General features: G+C 40.4%; 1 protein-coding gene across 11 annotated transcripts in view; it reads left to right on the top strand.

Moving 5' to 3' along the window:
- ERC2 (ELKS/RAB6-interacting/CAST family member 2) overlaps nt 1-19,462 on the top strand; it is a 1,404,232-nt gene that overhangs the window by 945,503 nt on the left and 439,267 nt on the right. For all 11 annotated transcript variants that reach the window (XM_073592266.1, XM_073592270.1, XM_073592273.1 and 8 more), the window contains one exon: nt 6,130-6,277. In XM_073592266.1, the coding sequence (XP_073448367.1) occupies nt 6,130-6,277 (148 nt within the window). The remainder of the gene's footprint in view (nt 1-6,129; nt 6,278-19,462) is intronic.

Consider the following 19,462-nt stretch of genomic DNA (forward strand, 5'->3'; position numbering starts at 1 on the left):
AGTATTTAGTAGAAGCACCCTTTTGATCTAATACAGCCATGAGTCTTTTTGGGAAAGATGCAACAAGTTTTTCACACCTGGATTTGGGGATCCTCTGCCATTCCTCCTTGCAGATCCTCTCCAGTTCTGTCAGGTTGGATGGTAAACGTTGGTGGACAGCCATTTTTAGGTCTCTCCAGAGATGCTCAATTGGGTTTAAGTCAGGGCTCTGGCTGGGCCATTCAAGAACAGTCACGGAGTTGTTGTGAAGCCACTCCTTCATTATTTTAGCTGTGTGCTTAGGGTCATTGTCTTGTTGGAAGGTAAACCTTCGGCCCAGTCTGAGGTCCTGAGCACACTGGAGAAGGTTTTTGTTCAGGATATCCCTGTACTTGGCCGCATTCATCTTTCCCTCGATTACAACCAGTCGTCCTGTCCCTGCAGCTGAAAAACACCCCCACAGCATGATGCTGTCATCACCATGCTTCACTGTTGAGACTGTATTGGACAGGTGATGAGCAGTGCCTGGTTTTCTTCACACATACCGCTTAGAATTAAGGCCAAAAAGTTTCTATCTTGGTCTCATCAGACCAGAGAATCTTATTTCTTACCATCTTGGAGTCCTTCAGGTGTTTTTTTTAGCAAACTCCATGCAGGCTTTCATGTGTCTTGCACTGAGGAGAGGCTTCCGTCGGGCCACTCTGCCATAAAGCCCCGACTGGTGGAGGGCTGCAGTGATGGTTGACTTTCTACAACTTTTTCCCATCTCCCGACTGCATCTCTGGAGCTCAGCCACGGTGATCTTTGGATTCTTCTTTACCTCTCTCACCAAGGCTCTTCTCCCCCGATAGCTCAGTTTGGCCGGACAGCCAGCTCCAGGAAGGGTTCTGGTCGTCCCAAACGTCTTCCATTTAAGGATTATGGAGGCCACTATGCTCTTAGGAACCTTAAGTGCAGCAGAAATTTTTTTGTAACCTTGGCTAGATCTGTGCCTTGCCACAATTCTGTCTCTGAGCTCTTCAGGCAGTTCCTTTGACCTCATGATTTTCATTTGCTCTGACATGCACTGTGAGCTGTAAGGTCTTATATAGACAGGTGTGTGGCTTTCCTAATCAAGTCCAATCAGTATAATCAAACACAGCTGGACTCAAATGAAGGTGTAGAACCATCTCAAGGATGATCAGAAGAAATGGACAGCACCTGAGTTAAATATATGAGTGTCACAGCAAAGGGTCTGAATACTTAGGACCATGTGATATTTCAGTTTTTCTTTTTTAATAAATCTGCAAAAATGTCAACAATTCTGTGTTTTTCTGTCAATATGGGGTGCAGTGTGTAGATTAATGAGGAAAAAAATGAACTTAAATGATTTTAGCAAATGGCTGCAATATAATAAAGAGTGAAAAATTTAAGGGGGTCTGAATACTTTCCGTCCCCACTGTATATATATATATATATATATATATATATATACAGAGATATGTGTAATGTGTACAGTATGTGAATTACCTGCCTAATATTTGTAATTCTGCCCTACCAGCGACCTTACTTTTCTCCTTTGAAATTAGCAATACAGCTTGGTCACTGTCCCACTCACATCCTGTTGTTAAATTAAACGTGTAAACAATTTTTTAATCTCTTTATTTTTTAGTGTAACCAAAAAAAAAATAGAATAAATAAATAGAAAACCTCCATATACAGGAACCTATATCCACAGTTGATCCAGGGGAAGGCAAAAAAATCCCTCTAAAGCAGGGATATGCAATTAGCGGACCTCCAGCTGTTGCAGAACCACAAGTCCCATGAGGCATAGCAAGACTCTGACAGCCACAAGCATGACACCCGGAGGCAGAGGCATGATGGGACTTGTAGTTTTGCAACAGCTGGAGGTCCGCTAATTGCATATCCCTGCTCTAAAGCATGGTCCAATTTGCTTCAGGGAGTGAGAAAGGGTTAAATCCTTTATCAGGACTTTATTGCTGTCTGTGTCTTTGTGTAGGAAATTCTCTTTAACCGGTAGTACCGTCAACAAATAACAGGAAACTAGGGGAAATACGCTGAGCTTGTACATGACGGATAAAACCCCAGAGAGGGTTAAACCCTTTTTACTTAATTAAGTAAAAAAATGTATGTTTTCTGTTAAAAAAAAAAAAAAATGGATGAACTTGATATACACTACATGAGCTGTAAAGCATTTGTGCTCCTATACATATTTGATTATATACAATTTGTCTAGTTTTTATATTTTCATTATGTTCAAGACCAAAAATGAAAAAAATTGTTGCGCAGGTAAATTCTGCGAATGAATATTTAGTTACATGTACAATTCAGTGTCTTTTGAAGTTGCATGTGGCAGCTTCTTAGTGCGTGCTTAATACCTGCTTGCTTGAACATGTGCTGCACTATGCATTTTTATTAGCAGAAAGTCTTATTAAATCACTTAACTTATTATTAACTAACATTAATTGTAAAGTTTATTTTTTACTATGTGTGGCTCACGTCTGTATGTTATGCAGCTAATGGAATGTAGATAACAAGCTGCGAGCAATTGGGGACCTCAACCCTTTAAACCCCAGAGGAATATTTAAATCCCAGCACATTCAAAACTTTATTTTCTTTAGATGTGGCAAGGAAGGGGTAAAGTCTGTGTGAGGTTTTTATTGGCTCTATGTCCCTGATGGGGAGACTGTCCTTCACTTCCTGTAAGGAAATCTCTCCAACAGGGGTACAGAAAAAAAAGATTTTTAGTAGCCTGGGGAAGGGTTAAAATTCCTAAAATTGGTTTTATTGCTGTGTGTGCCTTCCTTTCCCAGTGCCTGACCCGATTTCTTGTATGAGTGTCAAAAGAACAGGAAGTAAGAAAAAAACTTCCCTGTGGGGTCACAAATATTGAAGAACTCATAACTAATTTTTCAATCCTATCCAAAGCAAGGCCAGATATAGACTTTCAGCTTTACGACGCATGCTAAGGAGTCGAATCACCAACCTGCTTTATATATTTCACAATAACGTTAGTGGCATATTCTCTACACTTAAAGTGATTTAAACAATCACCTTGTAAAACAACCCATTCAGTTTAAAATAGAAATGAAAGGCAAAACATTATTGTACAGATATAAAAAAACATTATAAATACATTTTCCCCATTATTATAAGTGATCACATAAGAGCTGGGGGAGGAGAAGCAACAGCACACTGACCTTCCCAGTGAATGGCTGTGCAGTGTTAGGAGAAGTCTAAATATTGGAGAAGAGTAGGCTGAGTTTCAAGCATAGCTAGAGAACTGACCACAGTGTGCTCTCCTGCTTTGTATGGTCAGTTTTTAATAGGAAATCGGGGGAACTAGCAGGAACACCAGGGATTTCCCACAAAGGAAGCAATACAAAGAGAGCAAGATACTTTTCCATACAAGTTCATAGTACAGCAGGCACATATTAGGAATATGAAGTGTTGGGGTAACAAGTGCTTTAAGTTTCTAGGTCAACCCACTGTGCTGGGCTTCATCTATTTTAGTGAAAAAAAGAAATGATTAATGCGCTACCCAAATAAACAAAAACCAGCTGCTACAAACCATGTGACAAAAAGGTAACGAATATAAAATAAATTGTAGCGCTAAAACACACATGTATTAATAGTGAATATAAAGTTCAAAGTGCATGTAGACGTAATGTCCCAAGAAAAAAGAGAATATATAATCCAAAAAGGACAACAGTCCGCAGTGAGGATAAATAATCTGTGTATCGATCCTGTCTGCTTCCCAACCATCAACTTGTATATCATCAACTTTAGCGAATAGATGGAATACGCTTACCAGAGAGGTTGGATTCTACTGCCATAAGCATAGAATCAATGGAGCTTGATGCCACCCTGGGCAAAGTAGTGAAGTGTTGGAGGCAAGGGTAGAGCCTCTACAGGGCCGGGACATCCCCTCTATCCACCGAAGCAGAGCCAAAATGGATTCCAGAAAGTAAAGTGGTTTCTCAGTTCTTTTGTTATTCTGAAGTAATCCTTCTGTGTTTGTCTGTGCCTCTGTACTGTACTTGATGATATACAAGTTGACGGTTGGGAAGCAGACAGGATCGATACACAGATTATTTATCCTCACTGCGGACTGTTGTCCTTTTTGGATTATATATTCCCTTTTTTCTTGGGACATTCCGTCTACATGCACTTTGAACTTTATATTCACTATTAATACATGTGTGTTTTAGCGCTACAATTTATTTTATCTTCATCTATTTTACCAAGGAGAGAACGCAGCAGTGTAAAGATTCCACCAACACCATCCATGAGAGCTATAAGAAGCCTGTGGGTGGTTTATAGGCAACACTTATTCATAACCTAAAAAAAGCCTAACTCTAGCCAAAAATATTTTTTCCTGTTTTTCATAGATTGACAAAATTTATGAGGCTTTTATTTTTAGCTGTGAGCATACTGGGGGGGGGGGGGGGGGGATTTCTCTTCACTTCCTGTCTGTGTGGCACCCATACAAGAAATGGGGGTGGGGGGTGGGTGTGTGGTCACCATAGACATGGGAAGCAGTGTTGCCAACCTACCAGATTGAAATGTACTGACACGACACCCAAAATTTACTGGTACAGCCATGTTTTTACTGGCATTTCCAAAATTAAAAATATTACAGTTTTAAGTGCAAATTTCAGTATTTAGGCTACAAACAAGTACAATATGTAATTAGCAATGTGATTTAAGGTAGATATTAAGGCAAAAAAAATGTATTATTTTATTTTCGATATAGTAAGTAAGTAGCTCAGGGACAGAACTGCAGCAGCATAGATGATAATGATACCTAAATGACACGACGCATCCCCTCCTGAGTCACAGTGACAGTCTCTCTCCATGTCAGGTGGTCCCTTCAGTCCAAACAGCACTGACAGTCCCGCTCCCGACTTGTCTTGTTTCCATCCCGCAGACCAGCACATAAGGCTCCGGCCTCCCCACTCGGCTCCCTTGCACCATGAGATCAAACAACACGCTCAGGCACTGTCTCCGCCAGACCCGCCATCTGAAACACACTGTAGCAGGCAATCGGATAGTCCGGACCAGAACTTTTTCTGTCATTGGCAGGAGAAAGGTGCCTGTTTTTTTACTGGCTGCCACTATAAATACTGACAGTTGGCAACACTGATGGGAAGGAGCACTCAGCATGAAAGAAAAACATTGTCAAAAGTTCTAACCCTACCTCACCCTACTAAAAATGTGTTTTTTATTGTGTCTCTATTGGTGTGTTTTCCCATCACTAAATGTCCTAATGGAAATCGAAGGGGAATCTCTCTAAGGCCCCTTTCACACTTATACGACTTGTCCCACGATTTTGTACTGCAAAATCGTATGACAAGTCATTCTCCATGATTTTCAATGACTACCATTCATGCTGGCACGACTTTAAGTCGTGCCGACTTCAAAGTAGTCCCTGCACTACTTTGGTCCAACTTCCATACATTTGTACTCCATAGATCTCAAAGTTAAACCCTCAAGTAGCATGCAAATCGTACCTAAATAATATAGACACGGTTTCAGCACTACTTTGTAAGCCCAAGTTGAGAATGGTTAATGTCAAAGTTGTGGCAAAGTCGTACAAAGTAGTACTGCTCCCAAATCGTGGCAAAATCGCTGCAAAATAGCAGCCACAAAATCACGTTAAAATCGCGCAACTTTGAAGTCATATAAGTGTGAAAGGGGCCTAACAGCGACATGGACAGCTATACAATCCCCACAGAGGCTCTAATCCTTCTCTGCTCTATCCAAAAAAACCCCAAAAACTAAGTTTTGGCTGCAGTTGAACTTCGAAGAAAGGTTATCATTGGGTAATAAGCTGGGCTATACATGGCACGGCTCAGCAGGAATTGGCAGAAATCTGAGCAGTGGGTGCCCCCGGTCAGAACCATTGAAAAATGGAAGGAGCAAGGTGGAAAATTGTTGGCTGAACAGTGGTTATATCCTATCAGATACAGTCACTGTTCGGGTGTTCATACAGTGGCAGGCTCTACAGCTGTCTGAATACTATAGCCTACAAGGGAGAATACTCAATCCATGTTGGAGTCATCTATTCGATTTTTTATGTTCAGCCTGGAAATGTATGTGTGTGGCTAGCATTAGCACATGCTAATCACTGGAATTGTTTATTTACAGGCAACAGGCTCTGCTGGCTGCAATCAGTGAGAAGGATGCTAACATTGCCTTGCTGGAACTATCTGCCTCAAAGAAGAAGAAAACCCAGGAGGAAGTCATGGCACTAAAGAGAGAAAAGGACAGACTAGTTCACCAATTAAAACAGCAGGTATGCTTCCGTTTTTTTATGCTGGACATTGTTATTGTATGTATACATGGGAACTATTTCTTGACATCCTATAGGACTCATTTACAAATATGCCTCACAGTATTTTTTTATTTAAATGCGCAGTTTAAGGTTGGTGCTCAGAATTTGTTGGTATTTCCACTTGCAGATGGGGAAAATTAAAACATAGTAATAGCAAAAAGTATAGGTAATAGCATCAAAATGCCAAACTGAGCCGTGTGGAATATGTTCTACAAGAACATGCTTATGTGTTGCTAGACAGAGGGGAAGGCTCCAAAAGATGATACTGCAGAAATGGGATTCCTTTTTTATATATATAAACGTATTAGGTATGAAGTGGAACAAGGTAGAAAAATGTAATAGGGTAATTGGCAGGGAAAAGGAAGTGGAGCCGGGTAGGAACAAAGAGAAAAAAAAAGGTTTCTCAAGGGATACCCCCCATCCCGGGAAGTAGGGAATGAAGGAAACGTGAGAGGTCATGCCAGGTCTCAGTATCCCATGTCAGAGGAAAGTCTGTCTCAAAGTCATTTTACATGGCACCTCAACGCACTAGTATAGTAGTTGGCAATTGGGGTACTTTAACTCAATGCACGTTAACACATGTGCAGTATCTCACCACAACGCCAAAAGATGTAAATTTGCTTTTTATACTTATTATACAGTTTTGTGAAAGCGATAAGATTGATGGAAATTTGTCTTGTCAAACGTGTCTGTGGTCCTCTCACTCTTTTCTTGTGGCTCTCAGCAGTTTTAAATATCTAAATTGAACGCTACCTCAGTTGTTCTCTAGTTGATAAAAGCTATGATTCCTTTCACAATTTTTTAACTGAAAACATCAGAAAATGCCAACAAGTAGTCCCGTTCTCTGGGATATGATGTAGTAAATTGCAATTATTACTATAAAGCTGGCCATAGTGGGTAAAATTTTGAATGAAAATTCTTAGGAAAATAATGTTCTAAGAAAGTTTGTTTATTGTTCTAATCATTAGTGGGGTCAAATCGACTTTCATTTTCAACCGCAGTGATGCGAAAATTCAAAGGTGGAGGATAGAAATTTTTTCTCAGATGAATGGATTACTAACAGTTCATATTAGAAATCAAATCAAATGTTAAAAGCAAATTAAATCTTTCGAATTTTTCTTTTCTTCTTTCAAATTTTTATACAAATCTTCCTACTTTTCTTTTTTTTTTTTTGATCACCAAAGTGCTATAATCTCTTTCTGAAATTAAGTTGGTATTGCCTGCAGAAAACCATTGAAGAACTATTCTATTCAATCTGTCCTACTGTTTCTTTTGGCTTCGTCATGCCTCCTGTAAATAGTCTTATCTATATGAGTTAATGGTTAAAAACCTTTTCTGTTAGTATCTGAACATCTATATGACAGGTGTGGCCGTCATATTTTCTTCTTACATATCACGTGGAACTTCTTACATAAAGCCCAACTCCACATTTGTTCTTGAATTATAAAAGTAATTAGCCCAGGGGTCTCCAAACTATGGTCCTTCAGTTGTTCAGGAACTTCAGTTCCCATCATGCCTAGTCATGTCTGTGAATGTCAGAGTTGTACAGTGCCTCATGGGACATGTAGTTCTGCAACAGCTGGAGGACCGTAGTTTGAAGATCCCTAAATTAGCCCAACATTGGTTGAAATATAAAAAAAAATCTGCTTTTTCTGCAATACTCACCTCTTTTCCGATGCAAATCCAGAGCTGGTCCATTTCCGAGTGAAATTACACCCAACTTCATCCAAGCTACTTCCTTCACACCCTATGGGGGGTGAGTCGTTTAGCCAGCTTGGGCTCACAGTATTCCTGGACAGAACAGTGCACATGTAATGCCATGTAATTAAATTTTATTTCTGCCATTGCTGGGCAACAGCTGCACCACCTTCTAGATCTAGAAATGCCCACATTGCCTACACCCCCAGAGAAGCCTATGGGCCTTGTGCAGACCACTTGTCCAGCCAATAGCAGGTGAGGTCTCTGTCCAGAAAGACAGCATTGTGGCGTGAATAGAGTGGTGCTGGCAGGGAAAGTGAGGATAGAAGGGTGGGAGAGACACATGAGGAGATAATAAGAAGTAGACAAAAAGGTCAGATAGATGAAAATACCAAACTACCCTACCCCTTGTGTAAGATCTGACATCGTCCAACACAGAGCATACACAGGGTTTGTCCTCAGTGTTCTTGACACTGACAACAGAGTAGGGTAAAAGTGTGTATCAAGGGTTTTTTTTTCCCTAGCAGAGAAAATTGTAACTTTGCCCCGAGTGGGGAAATTGACGTCTCTTTAAAGAAAGTCTAATATTTGGAAATTAAAAACCTGTTTCCTCTGATATAGCAGAAATTTACAGTAGATTTGGGTAGTAAACAGTGTTCACGAATAAGGGATCTCATTCAAAATCTGTCTGTCCAAGGCCAAAATTAACACAACTACATCTTTTGTCTAATACTAGGAATTATTTGATTCTTTTTCTTTTTTTGACGTTTAATAATTGATTTCCAAATTCCTCAATTACAGGATTGTTATGATTCTAGACTTTTTTTTTTAATTTAAAGCTGTATGATAATGGAGCAAGACCAAAAAAATTATTTTGAGCACCTAGGATGAACAAACAAGTAGATGGTGAACTGTGATGGAGCTATTTTAGAACAGTTCAAGTGGCCACAACATGGGGAGAAGTATTGTTTTCTGGATTTCTCAGCACTTGGTTTAAAAAGCAGATGTTCCCATCACAATGAAAAGTCTGGGAATTCACGCCTAACTGTTAAAGCTTTCTTTACAGGTCTACATAGATAGGAAAGAACAACAAACCTTGAACATACCCAACATATGTGATTCTGACTTCATCACAGATATAGCTGCCAAGTACCTTGTTTACAGCCATGATGTACACACTGTTGAAATGCCTAAGGTCAGTCAGCTGTAGAAGGTAGAAAACATCTAGAAACCTTAAACAAGCATCTAGAATAGAGATGGCATCTGACTCTCCTGGTGGTAACTACTGTACATGTTGGACATGCTCTGTTTGTCTTCAGCTTTTGGGTCATGTGCATTACTTCCTCAAGAGCTGGAGACTACGGGTAGAGCTATTTAAATTTTCTGATCTGTGAACCAGAGCACAGAAGGTGATAGTGGTGCTGTCATGCATGGTCAAAGCAGTTTCTTCTGATGCCAGGATCTTGGCACGTGAACGGAATACTTTCTGCACATAGTCCTACTAACAGAGGGGGAGGTGATTGTGTATAAGAATAGGGTTTGAGGGTTGGTGGGGATTAAATGTTAATGTCTCCCTTTTGGGGGTAGACTAAGTGTTAGGGGGGGGCTAAGTGTTATAGGACACAGATCGCCCTTCAGAGAGCAAAGCAAGTATAAATGAGCCTTAAGTGACAAACTTTGCTCAGGAACGACCCTTGTTGTCACCATGAGAAAACTGGTTCAGAGCAATGCTAAAGTACGTGCATGTGGACAAGTAAATGTCTGCAATGGAGCTAGTGAAGATTCAGAAGCACAGATTAAAAAAAGGATGGATAATAGTGAAATAAAAAAGCGTGAATATTGTTTGAAACACGTGGGTTGAAAACCCAAACGCATGCAAAGAAAATGTAAAAACCAGTATTTTTGATTACATATGATTGGATGATGGAAGTCAGCAGATTTTCACCTCATTCACTAAGCTAAAGGAAAAATTTCTTGCATATGAACAGTATAGTTTTCTTTAGTAAATCAACCCAAAGCGTTTTAGGAAATCGAATGCAGTTTAGTTAGGCTTTACATCTACTTTAACCACTTCCCGACCGGCTCACGTAAATTTACGGCGGCAGGTTGGCTCCCCTGCGTGAATCTCCGTACCTGTACGTCGGCTCCTTTAAGAGCCATAGCAGCAGTGTTAACCCCTTCCCTGACAGTGACATTAACATAGTAATCAGTGCATTTTTATAGCACTAATCACTGTATAAATGTCACTGGTCCCAAAAAAGCATCAAAAGTGTCCGATGTGTCCGCCGCAATGCTGCAGTCCCGCTAAAAACTGCAAATCACCGCCATTACTAGTAAAAAAAATAAAAACAACAAAAATGCCATAAATCTATTCTCTATTTTGTAGATGCTATAACTTCTGCGCAAACCAATCAATATACGCTTATTGCGTGTTTTTTTTACCAAAAATATGTAGAAAAATACATATTGGCCTAAACTGATAAATAAATTTGTTGTTTTTTTATTTTCAAAATTGTCGCTCTTTTTTGTTTATAGCGCAAAAAATAAAAAACGCAGAGGTGATCAAATGCCACCAAAAGAAAGCTCTATTTGTGGAAAAAAAGGGCATTCATTTTGTTTGGGTACAGCATCGCACGACCACTGTCAGTTAAAGGGACACAGTGCCGTATAGCAAAAAATGGCCTGGTCATTAAGGGGGCAAATCCTTCTGGGACTGAAGTAGTTAAAAGAGAATTTTTTTTCAAAATTATACTTACCTAGATGGATGCAGCATCGGTCCGTCCCCTGCCGGCTCTAAGACTAAGAACCGAACGATGAAAGACCGCTGATCGCTCGGTTCTCAGAGCTCCGTCATCAGAGAGGTGGTGGCTGTCAGTCACCGCCTCTCTGCTCTGCCCCCCCCCCCCCCCGCGCTCACTGGAGTGCTAGGCTGTGGAAGCTTGCTGAGAGGCTGAGCCAAGTGCCGGTCCAGGGTTGTGGGCAGATCCTGACTTTATTGTTGCAATCTTGCCCCAGCCTGGACCGACTCTGTGACATCAGCCGACAGCGGGCTTCAGCCTGCTGTTTGCTTAAAAAGGAGTCACAGGAGTGCAGAACGAACTGCACTCTTGTGATCCCCAGGAGAAGCACAACCAAACAAGCTTTGGCTGTACTTCTCCTTTAATATATATGTCCAGCCCAAACTTTTTTTCTTAGTTTTGGATAGAGAGAGACTTTTATAGAAATTTCTCCTCACTTCCTGTCCTGCTGACAATGATTTACCAAACAGGAAGTGAGGAGAACTCCGACCAACAGAAACAGACAGAAATAAAAGTGCCTTTCTCTTTGAGAATAGCATGCTAGAATCTGGTCAGATTTTTATTTCTGTCTTCTGTGTGTTTATTTCTATTTCTGTTTCTGTGTGCCTGTTTCAGATTTTCCATCTAGTTCAACCAACAAGTATGAAACCATTTCCATTGTATCAACAAAAGGTCCTATCAGGAAACCAGCATCAATGTTAAGATAAAACATTAAGGAAACTTTAATCCATTTCTCTTGTTTTATTTCTGCTTTAAAGGAGAGATGAAAGGAGATAAACCAGCACAATATGGTAGCAATAATACAGTTATAGATTTTAATGGCATGTGAACGGGATTTGTGCAGGGTTCTGATTGGTTCAAAATACTTCTTGTGAGCATGACTCACTCTACGCTCACCTCTCTCTGGTCCACAGACACTCACTTTGTGACATTTACCTTTAAACGGGAGTCTGTCAAGATAAAAATATGAGAATTTTGTTGACACAAAGGTGCAGTTTTTAGGGTTGTCATCCTTATCTTTGCTTTACTGCTTAGTGAATCACTAACCTGGAACAAGTATGCAGGTCAAGTGTCCTAAAGCCTTGTACACACCGTGTGTACGCTCCATCGGACAGTTGTTGTCAGATTTTCCGCGGACAAATGTTGGATGGCAGGTTTTAAAATTTTTCTGCAAACAAATGTCTGTTGTCAGATTTTCCGAGCATGTGTACACAAGTCCGTCGGACAAAAGTCCAAAGTCCAAACATGCATGCTCGGAAGCAAGGACGAGCCGGAAGCGGTCGGTCTTGTAAACTAGCGTTCGTAATGGAGAATTAACATTCGTGACGTGGCAAATTATGAAATCTAGAAATGCAGCGCACAATTCTCTTCTTCTTTAATGAGATAATAATGAAGCTGCTTTGCTGGTGATATTGATGGAGGTATTGCAAACACATTTTCAATGGCTTTTTTTTTCTAGTGATATCAAGAATAATATTATTATTTTATTTTTTTTGGGCAAGCAAACACCATTATCTCGTAGTTTTTAAGATCAAAGATACAACTATGTTGGTGTCCCTTTTTAATTTTACATTGTATTTTTTTAAATGTAACTGCCTACTCCCAAACTGTCATTTGAAGTAAAACACATAGCCAAATATTATTCTACACAATTTTTTTTATTGTGCATTAAAAAAAGAAAATAAATAAAATTAGACATGCTATCTGCCAATAGAACTTAACCAAAAAGTGCATTCTATGCATCCAAAAATATAGAAAATATACCAAATCAAATCATTATTCATCCAAAAAACAATGTCAAAGCAATAACTCCAAGGCCAATAATAAATAACACGTTATTTCCTCCAATTCCGCAACACGTCTGGTTGACGAACGGCCGTTCAGAAACAAACTGAAAAGCGCAAAATGAAAAGCGTGAAATGAAAAGCATGAAATGAAAAGCGCAAATCAACACTCACCAAACTTCTACTTGCACGAAATTAGCAGAAGGAGCCCAAAGGGTGGCGCTAAAGAGCTGAAAAACCATGTAGTACGTCACTACGTTCGTGATTGTTGGCAAACAATTTGCAAGACAAGTTTGGGCCTTCACCCTTCGGACAAAAGTCCACGGTTTTATTGGCCAACAATCTGATCGTGTGTATGAGGCTTAAGACTTCACTGGTTGAATGCTAAGCACTAAAACAAGGATATATATGATGTACCTGGAACATGCACCACCATAAACAAGTCAGCAATGGCACCTTTCTAATTTCTCTTCTGACAGATCCTTGTAGGTATTGTGTTGCTCACTCACCAAGAGATTCAGTTATGAAAACTGAGTCAGGAAGAATTGGAGGTGTTGTCCATAGCAACCAATCAACCTCTAGCTACCATTCTTTTTAAACATGTTACAAAATAAAGGCTATACTTTGGCTGCTTTTTCACTTTATACACTACACATTGTCTTAATGTCCTGAGCTCACCCTCAGTTATTATGAGTGGGTGTAAAATCGAAAAGGTAAGTTCACAATTGTGGAAGGATATGACTCTTCAGGCACCTGCTCACTCTTCTCTCCCCTCCTATCAACATGTACCATGTCAGTGTATTTGCATGTCGCACACCTGATTGACTCCCAGTCCTGCCTCATTCTCTCCCAGTCCTAATGCTGCTAGGCATTTTTAAAGCACTGAGACTCATACACTATGAACAGGAGTTTTTTTTTCCATCCCTAGCAGGTACTGTGTGCAGGCAGCCCATTCAAGTCTATTAGGATGCAGTGGCTGCACAGACAAAGTCACTTGTCCTAATGTGACAGGCAAGTGGGTGCGGGTGAGTGCCCCAAATACAGACAGTGTGTGTTCGGGGGCTGCTCACCCACACGCCTGTCACATTAGGACAAGCGGCTGTGTTCCAATTGACTTGAATGGGTTACCTGCACACAGTACCTGCCAGCTAGGGACACATCAAAAAGGACCCTTTAAAGGTGTACAGGACTCAATGCCTGTGTGAATGAGGCCCTAGGCTGCATCCACACTTTAGCAGCGTGTGAATCAGACTTACATTTTTCAAGCAAAAAAACATACACAAACGTGTCAAAACACACGGTTAGAAATGTGCAAAGCTCAAAAAGGTGCGTGTGCTACTTTGCCACATTTGTAGTGCATAGGACAGTCTATTGAAATGGAGGGGTTGCCCTATGCATGTAGTGTGACAGCACGCAAAAAAAAGCACATAAGCACAATGCATAAGTTGTGCAAATTGGGCCTTAAAGGGGATTGCAGGAAGCTGACACCAAGTAAAATTTAGGTACTAGCACCAATTGCATTTAAAAAATATTTTAATGATTTACAAATGATTATATAGTTGTAATAATCGGTGTTTACTTTCTGCCCTGAGTTCAGGCATTACACCAGCATAAGGATGAGGTGCCGCTCCTGAAAGATAATGTTGTAAGTTTTACTTGGCATGTTTTTTTTTTCAGCTGGCCATACACTTGTAGACTTCAGCCTGTGGGATGAATGAAAGAAATCTTACAGATTCTTCCATCAACGCTAAAAGCATAGATAGACGAATTTCCCCTCTCGGGCTATCTTAGCCACTGGCTGTCAGAATACTCCAAGAGTGTCTGCATCTGAATGGATTGTGGGCACTGTTGGGCCTACAATTTTCCGACAGGTTCTGTTGTCAAAAGTCGATCATGCAGATGATTTTTGTCAAATGGAGTGATGCTGCCTAGTACATGCACTGCTCAAATTTCAGTTGAGCTAGCATGAATCAGTCGAAATTCAAATATGGTTTCCATTAGGTAATAAGAATGCACATGGTATCATTTACGGTACATTTTAATATACTTTATTAAAGATTTTTGGTATATGACAGGTGCCGGAAAAACCATTTCCTTCCACAATTTTACAGCAATCAGACTGCTTGCTACAGGCAACACCACTGTTCTCCTTTCTTCTAGTTTTTATAAATTACCCCCCAAGTGCTTTGTAGTTTCTATAGATTCTGTAGCATCAGCCTGCCCAATATGCTTTTTATCGTTACCAGTTTTAGAGTAAGCTCACCCCTTTCATCTGCCATACACATGTGTGATTGCTTGGCATCTCGTGGAACAATGAATGTGTTTCTTTTAATGTACAATTTCTCACATTCACCAGCAGATGTCTCTGCTTTGAAAGTTTTCAACTTTGATTGCAACACCCTGATGTTAGCGTCCTGACAATTATTTTCATGTATTTGCAAGCTGATTACCAGCTCATCCCATCAGTTAGAGGAGTAGTAGGTTCTTCTTCACATTCAAGCTGCCTTACTAGAAGTGTTTCTTACTCTGTCCACATCCCTAGAATTGGCAGACTAAGGTAGAAGCAGTATTTTCTATTAAAAATTAAATAATGAAAAATAACCAGGAACTACATTAATCTGCTTTTCCTTTAAACTTACCAACAGCAATGCAGTGCAGATTTATTTGGTAGGTCCTAATATTAAATTTTGGTAAACCTGTGCTTGTATGGTTTTCTCCTTGTAACCTGTTTCCTCCTGCACTCCTTAAAGTGGGGTTCCACCCAAAAAACAAAAATACCTGGAAAAATTCTTAAAAAAAAAACAAAAAAACATTTGGATATTTTTTTTTTTTTACTTACCTCTAAATGCCTGTTGCTAGGTGGTCCCTCGTAGTCTGCCTGTTCCTCTGCCTGGGCTGGTGACATCACTTCCCTCCCAGGCACAGGAAGGGCTCCGCTCTGCTCCCTCCCTCCTGTCAATCATCTGGGACCCATTACAGGTCCCAGGTGATTGAGCGGCCAATCACAGCGCGCGGCGCCGCTCGCGCATGCACAGTGGGTGCCAGGCTGTGAAGCCACAGCCTGGCGCCCACAGTTAAAATGCCGGCGCCGACAAGCGAAGGGGGGGACGAGCGGGGCTTCGATCCCCCGCATCGCTGGACCCAGGGACAGGTAAGTGTCCAATTAAAAGTCAGCAGCTGCAGTATTTGTAGCTGCTGACTTTTAATTTTTTTTTTTTTTTGACGGCCCCCCTGGGTGGAACTCCTCTTTAAGAGCAAGAACTGATGGGAATGTTCAGTATGTAAAGTGCTGAGTAAATTATCAGCACTATAAAAATGTTTAAGGCAAAGGCATCCTATTAGATCAGGTTGTATTTGAAAAAATGCAAAGCATGTCAAACGCAGCCTCAAAACTGTCATGTACACTAATGCCCTGTACACACGGTCGGACATTGATCGGACATTCCGACAACAAAATCCATGGATTTTTTCCGACGGTTGTTGGCTCAAACTTGTTTTTCATACACACGGTCGCACAAAGTTGTCGGAAAATCAGATCGTTCTGAACGTGGTGACGTAAAACACGTATGTTGGGACTATAAACGGGGCAATAGCCAATAGCTTTCGGCTCTTAATTTATTCTGAGCATGTGTGGCACTTTGTGCGTCGGATTTGTGTACACACGATCAGAATTTAACCGATCGGATTTTGTTGTCAGAAAATTTTATAGCCTGCTCTCAAACTTTGTGTGTCGGAAATTCCGATGGAAAAAGTGCGATGGAACCCACACACGATCGGAATTTCCGACACACAATCCGATCGCACTTTTTCTGTCGGAAAATCCGACTGTGTGTACAGGTCAAAGCCAGGTGAGGTAAGTGGGAATTTGCTAACCTGCCTTTGATGTGCGTTTCAAGCAAAATACAAGAGTTGGACATTTGTGAACACAGCTAAGAACTACATAGGCACCACTATTTAAATGATTGTGTCTTCTTTGAGCTGCCATCTCAGTACCAGAAGTAGATGCTGAGGCTGGATAATTGATGGCTCCATTCTTCTGGAGAGAAAAGATAATAAAAGCATTGCTCCGTGAGAGGTAATAAATACCAGTAAGAGTTATAGTCTATACAATGCTTAGTATGATTACAGTTAGAATTAATATTTTATGCTGGGTTGCTCTTTAAAATATAATTCCAGCTAAAGCCTTACTATTCTTAAAATTGCTCTCTCTTCCCTCCTAACACCTATACTAACTAACCTGTGTAAAAAAGATGTATACAGTATACATTCCTATTTTCAGCACTTTTCAGTCCGGTGACTTGATCATTTGTGTGGCAGCCAGCAGTGGCAGCAGGGGAATGGAGAGAGCACACGACAATGGCTGTGACAGCTGACCAATAGGCTCCCTATGGTGCAGCCTTTGTCGGCGGTCCCTCCTCTCCTCTGCAGCTGCTTATGGCTGACACAAGGGAGCTGGACCACATGACCAGACTAGAGCGGGCTGAAAATAGGTAAGTATTTACATCTTTCTTTACACAGGTTAGTTAGTACAGGTGTTAGGAGTGGACAGGAGCATTTTTAAGACTAGTTAGTCTTTAGCTGGGATTCTACTTTAAAGTGCTACTTCAATTACTCTAAACATTACCCTATATTCTGTAGTCCAGAGAATCACCACCCCAGTGCTCAGTCATAGTCAAGACTGGCACTGCCAGCAGGATGGAACACTTGGCCAGGTTACCACTTCCAACACCACATGTTACGGCTCTAACAAAAAACTCTTGCACCAGAGAAGAACATCCAATAATAGCCATTTTGTGTAACTGCTGTTGAAATAAATATTTAGCTGAAATTTTACCTTATGCTTATTGCATATATTATACACTCTGTGAGAATATAGGGTGGTTAGTAATGCTTTTCCTTAATTCATATAAATCTTTCCTGTAATTTTTTTTTTTTTTTTGCACTTCTGCATAGAATAACACAATTAATGAGACATCACTTAACCTTTATCCCTCTCCATCACGATCTCACAGTGCATGTGCAGCTCAATTGCCAGTATACGATCTCTTTACAGTTACAGCGTATGTTAGGATGTGATCACATCTCACGCATTAATAGCTCAGGAGAGTGTGAATTCAGCACCTGAAAAAATATACAGAATAGATTGCTACAGTGTATGATTAATGTATTGCCTTTAGAAAATTAAGCGTTTGAAGGAATTTGTGCAGCAGCCTTCGTGTTGAGACTTGTAGGAACTGGCCTCGTTCAAGAAAACATCTACCAAGATTAATAATTCTGAATTTACAGACAAAGAAAACATTGTTACATGCATTGTGTCTGATGTATAGATAATCCCAGTGGGGTTGCACTCAGGGTCACTGATCCCTAATTTTGTGCTTACAGCACTTGGTGATGTCTGAGAAAGACCCGTGTGGCCTGATTCATAAAAGGCTTCCTAATGGAGCTTTAAAAAAGTGACTTTTCCTTAAAGGTACACTAGCTGCAGTCCTTTTTTTGTTTACAGAATAGCTTGGCTGAGAGGTATTTGTAGCTACACTGGCCACCTAACATAAATCTGGTGAAGTTGAGGAGGAACAAAATGTTTCTAGGGAATAGCCCTTTGTATGCTGTGCCATGCCTCTTGTAGTAAGATACTCATAAAGGGATTCAAAAAATAAGAACCTGTGTGGTGTGGATGGTCTTCCCACTCAGTTTCAAAACTAGAAACAAAAAGTTCAGTTCTCTTATTAAAGTGTATGGAAACCCTAATGAATAACTCTTCTTATTTATCTCTATAGACAACAGAATACCTCAGTAGAAATTACAGAGGAGAGGGGGGTTCTCTAGTCTTGTCCAAGGGTTGTCACCTTAGGACAGGAATTGAGTTATTGGCAGGATCTCCAGTTTAAAATAAAGGGAAAAAAAAGCCTGAAAAAAGGAAACTAATGCAGCCACTACATATAAAGACTGGCAAGCTGCAATATGTTAAATTTGTGTTCTTGGGTTTGGAGGTTATTTTATTTAGTAAAATACATAGTGTAAATTCAGGTTAAAATGATATTATCTGTATAGTTGATGCATACATTTGGGGAAGGTATCAGACTAACATTGACCAGCTTTAGGGCCTGTTTAAGTGGGCCTGTTTCAAGTTTGTTGTCCTTTCCTATTCAGGTCTATAGGAGTTTTGAACCCTCTTGATGCAGGTCAGAAGAAAGTCAGTTGCAAGTCAGATGCACCTATCAGTGAATTCTGAATGATCTCAGGATCTCAAACAGATATCATCTATTCATTAAATGGTTTAGACCATGACCACAATCGTATACTGCCTTGGCAGCACTACCCAAATAACTGAATAATAAGTCACAGTAGTGTTTCCCAGGAACAGTTTGGATTAAATTACCCAGGGATGCCTGGAAACAAATAACACCTATCGACCATCATACACATCCTGAATAAACATGCTCAATTTGAATTTATATTTGCTAAAGCTCATCTCCTCCAAGACAAATTTCTCACCACTTGGTCTCCGTGGATTCGTCATCTCTCCTATTCTCTACCTGTACCCTAGCCTGAAAAAGCTATCTTAGACTCATATCACGCACTATTTCCATGGTCTAGCCTATGGATGCAAGGACTCATTTTATCAACTGTTGAGTTCATTGTTTTGACAACACCTTATGATGTATTACGCGTATATCCTTACTCATGCGAATCCTTCCAACTCTAGGCTGTCATATCTATCTAACACCTGCTTTCCACTAGCGTCTGACCACTTTCCTACCCACATGCTCCCTCCCCCCTCTGTCTCACTCACTACTCCTCCTTTGTCTCTCCCCTTTTCTTTGCCTCTAGTTACCTTTGTAGCAATCGTTATTTGAATTGTTGGT

The sequence above is a fragment of the Aquarana catesbeiana genome, linkage group LG07, assembly GCF_042186555.1.
Source record: "Aquarana catesbeiana isolate 2022-GZ linkage group LG07, ASM4218655v1, whole genome shotgun sequence".
Taxonomy (NCBI): Eukaryota; Metazoa; Chordata; class Amphibia; order Anura; family Ranidae; genus Aquarana; species Aquarana catesbeiana.